Source organism: Rhea americana, unplaced genomic scaffold (assembly GCF_003343005.1).
Source record: "Rhea americana isolate MKP2758 unplaced genomic scaffold, rheAme1 scaffold_494, whole genome shotgun sequence".
Taxonomy (NCBI): Eukaryota; Metazoa; Chordata; class Aves; order Rheiformes; family Rheidae; genus Rhea; species Rhea americana.
The window spans coordinates 6,699-17,298 of record NW_028186639.1 but is presented as its reverse complement, the minus strand read 5'-3'; the positions used below and the strand labels follow the sequence as shown (position 1 = coordinate 17,298).

General features: G+C 56.2%; 1 protein-coding gene across 1 annotated transcript; it reads right to left on the bottom strand.

Moving 5' to 3' along the window:
• Positions 1-623: 623 nt before the first annotated feature.
• On the bottom strand, positions 624-6,634 carry SERINC2 (serine incorporator 2). Its single transcript, XM_085317287.1, has 10 exons — positions 6,563-6,634; positions 6,194-6,415; positions 5,587-5,774; positions 5,299-5,378; positions 4,665-4,802; positions 4,306-4,475; positions 3,575-3,665; positions 3,316-3,451; positions 2,651-2,863; positions 624-1,537 (listed from the first exon to the last, which is right to left on the bottom strand). Exons 1-10 carry the CDS (start codon positions 6,632-6,634, stop codon positions 1,399-1,401), a joined length of 1,449 nt encoding a protein of 482 aa, XP_085173413.1. The 3' UTR covers positions 624-1,398.
• Between the last annotated feature and the right edge of the window lie 3,966 nt (positions 6,635-10,600).

The window sequence follows — 10,600 nt, the reverse complement described above, 5'->3', positions numbered from 1 at the left end:
CCTACCAGCATCCATCCCTGCAAGTGTGCACTATACCCTGGTGTGCATCCCAACCCACATGGCCTGTCACCTACCACAGTGTGCATTCTTGCATGATGTGTACCACATGCTCCTGTGCATCCCAGCATGGAGTGCTACCCACTATGGTGTGCATCCCACCATGGCCACAGCATACACCACACCACAGCATGCGTCCCTAAACGATGCATGTTCCAGCATGGTGTGCACCCTAYCGTGGTGCGGCTGGCACTAAGCTCCTACAGTGGGTGCAACACAAAACGCACGGGCGTGAGACTGACAAGCAGGTTTCACGTTTCCCCTTTAGGGCTGCCAGGACGATAACACCATGGGGCAAAGCCACTCCACAGTCCCTGCYAACCCTGAGAGCACATCCTGCTTTGCACATCTTCAGCCCAGTGCTGGGCTCCGTAAGCAACGTGCCCTCAGCAGTGATGGAGAGGTACCACACACCACTGGCAGGCTCCAGGTCTATCCAAYGGTTTGCTCCAATTCTCCACCCCGGGAAAAGCTGCTGTACTTCAAAGCAATGCTAAACTCTGACCCCCTCCTCATGCGTGCTGTGCTCTTTTTCCAAAGTGTAGAAAAATCTGCCAGAAGCCTCATTTTCCAAAGGAGACTTTATTGAGAAGGCAATTCACTGGGGCTTGACCCAAAACAGAGCAGCCGGTGGGAAAACCAGACCTGCGCTCAAGCTACRGCCAAGGAAGGGCCCGTTCATCCTTGAGCACAGCACTGGGGAAGGAGATGGCTTGGAGGAGCCCAGCACCACTCACCGAGGCTCAYAGGGACACAGGTGACAGGGAGGGAGGCCAGCACAGCGGGGTGTTTGCCTCTGGCCACATACCCTCGAGATTTGGCTCTCCTCGAGGCTGTTTGGGCACATAAACTGTCTCTCCGCTGCGGCCGGCAGCTAGCAGGCATCAGCTCATAGCCAGGTCCCACCATCTGCATTACACGGTGGCTGCCAGATCTGCTCCAGAAGGCACCGCGGTCCCCAGAAGGCACCGACACGAGCGGCTGATAACAACCAAACCCTCTGAAGGCAATTCAGTTGTCTCTTGCTAAAGGAAGAGGGGATTGAGGCACCATCAAAGGCACTTAGACAAACATGCAGATTAGAAGAGCTTTAGAAACACCCTTCAGCGTTTCAGATTTCTCTTGCTTGCTGATTTTCCCTGCTTGGCACTTTATCCCTTTAAAATTAAAACAGAAAACCTGCAAGAAGGCACAACCCAGAGCAGCTATTCTCGGGTGCAAAAATTGAGTCCAGAGCTGAGGCTCTCCCCAGGCTCGTGGATGAGGTGGGGACACCAGAGCAGCTCACAGCCATGGGGCTTAAGCCTCTCGGGCCCTGACAGCACAGTCCCCAGGGCCACCTCAGCTGAAGTCTCGGTCRGGCAGTACAAGGGGAGCCACCAGCGTCCAGAGGTAGAGCAAGAGCCCAGCCCAGCTGGAGGAGATCTTCACCCAGACAGCAGTCCAGGGGCTYGTCATCATCTGGAAGCTCTCGTCAGGCCTGAAATATCAAACGAGCAGGTGGCATGGGTCACAGCACCAGGCCAGCGGGGATGGCAGCCCCCAGTCAGCCCCACACCAGGATAAAAGAGAAGGAAGTAAAGTCTTAATATACCTGGGTAAGGCACCAGCCCAAGTCCTTTGCYCTGCCCTTTCTGAAGGATGCAGTGCCTTAAAACCAGGCCCATAATTAAGTACTGATGCCTGCCCCAGAGAACAGCCCCAGCTCAGGGAGAAGCTGGACCGAGCCAGGACGACAAGAGAACAAGRGACCGGAGGAGCAGGAGCTGGCAGGTCTCCATGCCTGGAGCTACACACCTCCCCTGCGGCTCCCCAGCCAGATCCCACATGGATGCCACCCTGACTCCCCAGCCCGCAGCACCTGGGGGGGGGGGGTTGTTTCCCCTACCCCCTCCCATGAGACACCAGTTCAGCAGAGGACATCTTAGCAGGAACCCAGCATAGCTCTTTCATCCCTGCATCCGTTCCCCCAGCAACGCCGCTCGTCGCAGCAAGCTGCCCAGACATCCCCATCCCCGGCAAGCATGACCACGCTGCTGGGGTGCCATGCCAGGAGAGCAGGGCTGCTCAGCAGCTCCAGGAAAGCGTTGAGCATGTCATGAGCTCTACGGACTCAGCTGGGGCAGCAGAGAGGTGGGATGGAAAGAGYCAAACCTAGGCAGCATCTGGCCAGGCAGGCAACCACCTTCTTAGCCTGGAAGTAGCCTTGCTTGTAGCTTAAGGTCAACAGTCTAAATTTAACTGGGCATTAAATGAAATGGGTAGCAGCCGTATCTCCCTGTGCCTCCCGCTCTCACAGGCTCAGGGGTATATTTAATGCTCTGGCTGCATCTGTAGGTGTCTCCCTAAGCTACTTAAAAATAATTAAAGCTCAGTAGGGTGTGAGCTAAGTTTGCTCACCCGTCTGAGCAAGCAGCCGTGCCCAGCCCAGTGAGTGCAGAAAGAGCAGATCTATCCCACCCCAGGGAGGAACAGGGATGACCCCAGGAGAGGGGGAGAGTCCTCCACTCTCCACGGTGCTGGGGGACACTTCTGCACAGGCCTAAACTGCAGGCGCTGTCTGGCGCGGGCATGGCAGCTGCGTGGTGCCCACCTGTACCAGTTGGTGAGCGTCATCATGATGTAGAGGGAAGCCAGGACAAGGCAGAGGTGGAAGAAGGTGTAGTCATAGGACACGCCGTCCTGCTCGTTGTCRTAGGCACGGTGTGGTCCGCTCTCCAACGCGGCATCCTCGCGACCTGCACCAGCCGTGCTCTCCTCCGTCAGCATCAGCTTGTTGACCTGAGCATGGTCTGAGGAGCGGATGCTAAGGGCAGACGAGAYGGTGGGTTCAAGGCCAGCATGAAGGCAAGTTCCCTGCTCCCTCCTGGGCTGCCTCTGGGCCAAAGCCGCTCTCGGAGYCTGACTTCAGCCCTCAATTCCCTCTGCACAGCCCAGCTGCTTCCTGCCTGCCTCGGGATGTTCGTCAGGGCCCACCCCTGGGAGARCAGGGGACTCTGGAGGACACCACTCGTGCAGAGCTCTCCCGATACTCCGAGAGCTGCAACCGTGACCCTGTGGACCAGCCTGCCYGAGCCCCTGGGGAGCTGGATGGCCTTCCAGCTGCCCTCAAAGCCCCAAGCAGGCTAGAGGAGGCTGCAACCTCTATCAGCCTCAATTTCCCCTAAAAGCCTCCAACGYTTCTCAGGGAGGGTTGGCTCTGCTGAGGGGCAGGTGGAGGAATCGCACAGTCCCAGCAGATGAGGGCCAAGCCCTTACCTGATGAAGAGTGCGCAGAAGATGAAGATTACCAGCCCCACGATGCTTGGGGCATCCCACCATGTTGTCAGCTGCCCTGTGGCCACTGAAGTACTGGTGCTGTTCCTCACCAGCAGCGTGGGGTTACAGGCTCGGTCTGCAGAGACATATACCCCACTCAAAGCCTTTTTCCAGCCCCGCTGGTCTGCGGAGACCTTGGGAAAGGCAAACTGCCATCCCCRAGACACAAGCAGTGAGCCCAAGGCCCCTTCTCACTTACTTGGTACATTGGCCAGAGCTGACCAGGTGATGAACATGGTGTACAAGGTGATGAGGGAGGCCTGCAGCAGGCCCGAGTGGGGCTGAGCGTCCTGCAAACACAGCAAGGAGGTGGTCAGGGCTCAGCCCTGCCCGGTGCGTGCTGCGCGGCCCGTGCCACGGCGAAGGAAAAGCCACCTCACCTCCTCCCACGCATGCCATGAACAGGGCTGCTGCGACACACACCATGAGCGGCAGCGCTCAGGTCGTGCCGCCATCTCCGGTGCCTTTGATTCCACCRTGAGGAGGTCCGAGTTGCTTCCCAGACAGACAAGTTTCTAGCCCATCTGTCCCAGCAGGGGGTTTTCACCCCACCTCTGCCCATTCAGTGGGGCAGGAGCACCCCAGACACCCCTGTGCTGCTGGCCCCTCTCCAAATGCCRCCAAGGCCCAGAGCCCAGCTATGTCCTGCGGTGGGTGGTCCTGCAAGGCACCTGGGCCTGAGACAAGGCTGCTGGAGGCAAAGTTTGCTGAGACAGGCCGGGTGGGAGAACGTCCCTTCCCTCTGCAGGCACGAGCCCGCGGCCAGGTCCCGCAGACAAGTTGCCTGAGCAAGGATGTGGTGGTCATTCTCCCGAGATGTGGGGATTAGGAGACCTTTGGTGCCAAAGCACTGTGCATCAGTCTTTCACCGCCCACAGCACGGAGCGGGTGGCAGGGACACTAGCTACCCAGGGTCCCCCCCATCCTCACCTGGATCTTGGGCAGGATGGACACAACAGAGACGATGACACAGAAGATGAGGTTGAGGCTGATCAGAGCTTTGTTTTCCGTGCAGCCGTCAGGCTTGGTGTAGTAGACGTAGAGCAACACCACGGCCACGATGGAGACAGCATAAAAGAGGAAGGTGACGATGCAAAGAGCTGGGAAAGGGGTGGGGAGAAAAAAGTAGAGGACAGAGCTGAGCCCACCACTCCTCAGCCCTGGGTCTCCCCACAGAGCCCCAGCACTAGTCCTAGTGCTAGYCCCTGCCAGAGGATGGGCTTCCTGCCATCCCCCCAGCAGGAAAGGCCCCCTTAACTAACCCTCTCCCCTGCCACCACGGCGCATACCTGCGTACCAGCCCTTGGCGTTGCTCTCATTCGCGTTGCGGAGCCACACTTGGCTCCAAGAGTGAGCAAAGTCGATGAGGAGGATGAGCTGGATGAGGATGAAGAGGAAGGAGCCAACCACGCCGAAGTAGAACCAGACTTGGGGGCATTGGAGAAAAAGAGAAAACAGTCAATAGAGGGGAAAAACAGGGATTTGGCAATGCCAGGGACACAGCCAACACGAGAGATCTCTTCCTAGGACCGATGGCCCYGCGCCAGGTCAGCCCCATGAGTGCAGCACCCGTCTGCACGCAGGGTGCCCCCATGGCAGCAGAGCTGCCAGCTCCAGCCCCGGGCTCTGCCCACACTGGTGCATCCAGCCTAGTCTCCCCGGGCTTTAAACCCGCACCCAAACAACGTGCTACGACGCGAGGCTGATCTAAAGTGCGGTGGCACTTGCTGCTATTGGTTTTTCAAAATATATATATATATTTTATATATTTTATATATTTTTATATAATATATATATAATATAAAATATAATATATATAAATACATATTCCCCAGCGAAGCCAATTCGGAGGCGAGGGCAATGTCCYGCGCCGCGGGACCAACCGTGCCGGGTGCGCGCGCCGGGGCGGGCGCTCCTCCTCACCTGACGTGAAGGACCCGTCGGGGATGTAGAAGGCCCCCACCGTGATCCCGATCAGCACCAGGAACTTGAAGAACCAGAACCTGCGGGCGAGAGCGAGGGCTGAGGGGCGGCGCGGGGACGAGGAGGCACCTGGCAGAGCCTGCAGCCGGACGGACAGACCCGCCGCGGGAAAGGGGACAGAACAGGCCCCCAAAAATAAAAATAAATAAAATAAAGGGGTGGGGGTGGGGGGGACAGACTTGCCACGGGCCCGCTCCGGCCCCAGGAGCGTGCGCCCGGCGAGCTCACCCGTTCTGCACCGCCGCTCGCGGGTCCTTGCTGCTCCTCACGCACAGCATGACCACAGCGAAGAGGAAGAAGAAGGCGGCCAGGGCGAAGCCCATGCGGTACACGGCCTTGTGGCCCAGGAAACTGCCGCAGTCGACGTGGCTTTGGGCTCCCAGGAGCGAACCGCTGCCCTCGCAGAAGCCGGGCAGCTGCGAGCGTCGGGAGGGAAGAGCGTCAGCACCAGGACCAGCCGGTTTCCCCCCGCCCCTGCTCGGACATGGACCGTAGAGCCGGGGGTCGCGGCTAAGGGCCACGCGCAGCTCAGCAGAGAGCCGGGACGAAGCCCGCGCGTCCCGACCGGGGACGCGGCACGTGCGTGGGTAACGCACGATTTTTTCCCACTGCAAATGTCACCTCCTTGGAAAAACAAGATTAATAACATCCTCTCCCAACGAGACCCTTGGAAAGGAGGAACGGGAGCAGCGTCAGGGCCAGCAAAACCAGCTTCCTGATGGAGCCTCACGCGCCCGCTCGGAGCTGAACCTCTTCCCCGCGGTGACAAAGTCGAGCGCCCACCACCCACTCCCCTTCCCTGCAGGGCCTCCGCCAACGCGCAGGCATCCTTTACCTTGTGCAGCTCCTTTTCCACGCCGGGTATTATCATAATGATGGAGACGAGGGTGCCGAGGAAGAGGAAGAAGGTGAAGAGGAGGCGGGAGACGGTGGAGTTCCTGGCCGAGGGGCAGCAGGCGCAGAGCAGGCAGGGCGCCGAGCCGCAGAGGCAGGACGCCTGGCAACGAGAGCCGTCCTCGGCGTCACCTCGTGCTGCCGTCCCTCGCCCTCCCCGAAGGCCKTATTACTAACCCCATTTCGTACGAGGGGGGAAACCGAGGCACGGCGAGGTCCCGGCTTCCTGAACCAGCAGCGGGGTGGCGACCGCCGGGCACCTTAGTGCCGTCAGCACCGCACGAGCTGACGTTATTTTTCCCGGACGCACRTCCAAGAACTGGGCAAAATCAGCCTTGCCAGGAGAAAATCTACCTTTCATTAGACCATATTCGCAAGCCATCGCGGCTGCTGCCAGCTCTCCCCGCCGGCGCGCTACGGAGCTGCTGTTCGCATCCCTGCAGACGTGCTGAGCTGAGTGCTCCTCTAAGCACCGTCCTGAGCGACACCGGTGTGCAAATGCCTACTTAACACCTATATATTTTAAAACCTACACCTAAATATTAAATATATATTTTTTTCCTTAACCAGTTTTCCACTTTTACCCACCTCGATTTGAGTTTTGACAACTGCTGCCTTTAATAATAATACTAATACACACACACACACACACACACACACATATATATAAAACGCACAGCAGTTCAGTTTTGGATTAAACAGAGTAAGCCCCCGGGAGCGAGGAGTCGGCAGAGCCTGCGTCCGCCACTCAGCTCCTCCACGCTGCTTTAAATCAAGTCAGGGTCTGGGAGCCCCCCGAGCAGTGCCGATCCTTCGCATCGGAGGACGAAGGAACGAGGGGGTTTTGCATGTTTAATCCCGAGAGCTGAGTAATCAGCACTCGCCATCCGTGCATGACCGCGCGAGGAGGGAGGGAGATTTTTCGCCTCTTCATCACCCGCGTTGCAACCCTGGGATTTTGCCGGCTCGCCAAAAGGCTCCGTCRTGCAACCGGCCTCGGCGGCCACGTCGAAAACGCCAAATCCGAGAATCGGCCACGTCGGCACGAGCGGGAACGCGCTCAAAAATATCCTCAAAAATAGGAAAACGTCCGTTACGTTTTGTTTGGGGGGTTGACGACCTCCAGAAGCCATCCCAAGCCGCCAATCCTCCCCACGCCACGCGCAGCCCCAGCGGAAATCCAGGAGCASGTACTGGCAAACTTCCAGTTAGGAGAACCCGCACATAAACCAGCAGAAATCACCTACTCAGAGCCTGTTTGAAATATTACGGCTTCGCTTTCAAAGCATCTCCTCTAACGAAAACGCATTTCAAAGAAAACCATTTCACAATTTACGGCATCGGACATTTTTAACTCCTATAGGCAAACGAGAGTCTTGCTAGGAAATTACTCCTGTGTTGCGACCATTTCTGGTCCTCATCGGACAATTTTCCCTCTCTTTACAGGTGAGGTTTATTGATGTATTTTGCTTTCAACACTTCATTTCTTGCCTTCGAACCGCTCTTCCTCTCCTGCACATCAGCGGGTCATATCCATACACATGCTTAAAAACACCAGAACGGTTCAGATCTCTCTCAGCAGCAGGCGATGTGCATATGTATGTATTTATTTTTATTCAGAAAAGGCAAATACTTTCTTCCTACCTATACCCAGCAATCAATATTAACTAAATATCTCCAATCACCAGCTATTTCTAAATATCAGCTAAAATGTAGATTTCCTATTCCCAAATCAGTAAACAGGGAGTTTCTTGATGAACTGAAATTATTACCATCTCCCCCAAATTCGGATATTCCCCAAAAGCAGGAGAAACAATTTATTCCGACGCCTGAAAGATACCTTGAGCCCGAACACTTCTTTCAGCCCTTCGCTATAACGCCGTCACACTCCCCCCCCCCCACAAAAAAAAAAAAAGAAAAAAAAAATTCCCAAAACCCCCCCCCAAAAAAAAAAAAAAAAAATTCAAATTTGGAATTGTAAAAAAAAAGTTTATAAAAAGAAGACATTGAACTCCCTATTGCTTCATCGGACACATGCGGGCGTGGACGTTTGCAAGCAGCTAGTCTGTGCCCCCAACTCACTAGAGATGGCTCGAAAAATTATTTTTTTAAAACCTGTAATAAATTTTTTTAACCTGTCATAAAGCATGTAATTCTTTGAGAAAAATCAGATCTTTCCCGATTTATTCTTCTTTATGCAGAGAGGCTGTGACAGGGCGCAGAGGAGCCCACCAGCGTGACCCCCTTCCTGCAGGGACGGTCGTGCCGCATCTCCCCTCTCTCAAGCAGCTGCTTTATTTTTCTTTATTTTTCCCTTCATTTTTTCAACATACCTGATTTCTGCAACCCAAAAGCATGAAAAAGTGACCTTCAATTTAAGATTGKCTCTTTCCATGATCACTCAATTCACCATGTATGCAAGAGTGCATCTAAACTGTGACAGCGTTACTGGGTTTCATTTTTGAAATAAAAAAAAATAAAAGGAATAGCAGGAAAAAAAAATTTTTTAATGCAAAATTTAGGTTCAGTCCTAAATTAACCAAGCATTTCAGCACAAACTTAACTTTAAGCTCACCAAGAACTCTACCAACTCCAGCTCCTCTCACTTGAGCACCAATTTAAGCAAAAAAGCACCAAAACCCCAAGCTCGCTGCAACTGGCCTGAAAAAATAATGAGTTTTTTGTCATTACAGAGGCTACCAATGTGAGGTTTTAGCCCCTGGGGTACAGGCGCTTCATCCTGGCAAGTTTTTCTCGGCCTGGCGGTTGCAAAGTAACCAAGACGGATGCTGCAAGCTGYCTGAACAAAAACGAAACCTCGTGTAGAGACCTGTCCTCAGCACTCGGAGCTTTTGCTTTTATAAAATATATATTATATATACGTAAATGCAGCATTGGAAACGCTTTGTTTCGTGTCCTAAGCGGATTTTCGAGGACGGTTGCAAGCACAGCGGTTAACGCACAACGGCATCGGCCCGAATGGAAAAAGGGAAACGAAAGGGCAGCGGCTGCTTTGCGAAACCAGCAGCTCAACTGGAAAGCGTTGSTTTCCAGCCACTGCAGATTAAAGATTAATCTCTCCGGTTGCGCTATCAACTTCTGTACTGAGCGTTGCTCACCTACGGCCGGACTCTGGCGTAGCTCCTGCCTGGCGCTTCGCTGTGCCCGGGGAGGCTCCGGGACCCCCCTCGTGCACCAGCTCCACGGGAGGGAATAGGAGAACTAACCCAACTGGTGCCTCTCCCCCATTCCCATGGCCTTGGCCAGAATGTTTTTTTTTTATTATTTTTTTTTGGGGGGGGGGAGAAATACAGAATTTGAGCAGAATCCGCCACATCCCCCGCTCCTGATTAACTCCCGGGTTTTTCCAGTATCGGCCCGTACGTAAAAGCACCCGATCTAGGACACGCGAGGTCGGCCTCAAGCTTTAAGTTTCAAAAGCTCGTTAGAGCATCGAAACTCTCGGTCAGGTTGCAAAACCGGCCCCGTTTCCAGGCCACGCCAGCAGCTCCCCGGTGGAGGTTTCGCAGACCTGTCTYGGCCTCACCCCTACGGGTGAAGCAATCGCAGTGGGACCCGGGCCAGGAAGGCCAGCGCTGGGGCAGGTCCCCAYGGCACCGGCACCCTCGGGCGCACCTCCAAGCCCCTGGACGGCTCCATGGATGGGAAGCCCAGGAGGCTCCTGGCCAGGTTTCGGGGAGCMGAGGTGCGTTGCCAGCCTGCGCCGAAGCCCCTCGGCAAGCCCTGGCCTCGCTCCTCCGTTTCGGAGGCCCTTTCCCTCCCTCTCCCGGGCACAAGTGCATGGGTGCCCCCACCCTGGCTCCTTCTCCTGCTCCAGCCACAGCCCCAGTTTGGGGCTCAGTGGGGAGAACGGGGCAGGACCCTCCCGGCATTGCCGGGGGCAGCAGCATGCGATTCCTCACTTCCTCCCCCCCACCCCAGGTACAGCCGGATGGGACTCCCCGATCCCCCTGGCCACCTGGGCTGAACCCCTCCAGACCCCCCTGGCTGCAGCAAGGCATGACTCCACCACCCAGACCCCTGGGTGCAGCGGGGGACACCACCCCTTCGGAGTGCCCTGGGGCCCCCCCGTCCCCACCAGGCACAACCCTCCCCTCCATCCCCCTGGGTGCAACAGGGTGCAACACCTCCTCGGGGTGCACTGGGACCCCCCCGTCCCCGTCCCCACCAGGCACAACCCTCCCCTCCATCCCCGTGGGTGCAATGGGGTGCAACACCCCCTCGGGGTGCCCTGGGGCCCCCGCGTCCCCACCAGATACGACCCTCCGGCACACCCCCTCCAGTTCCCCTAGGTGCTGTGGGGTGCAACGGGGTGCAACGCCTCCCC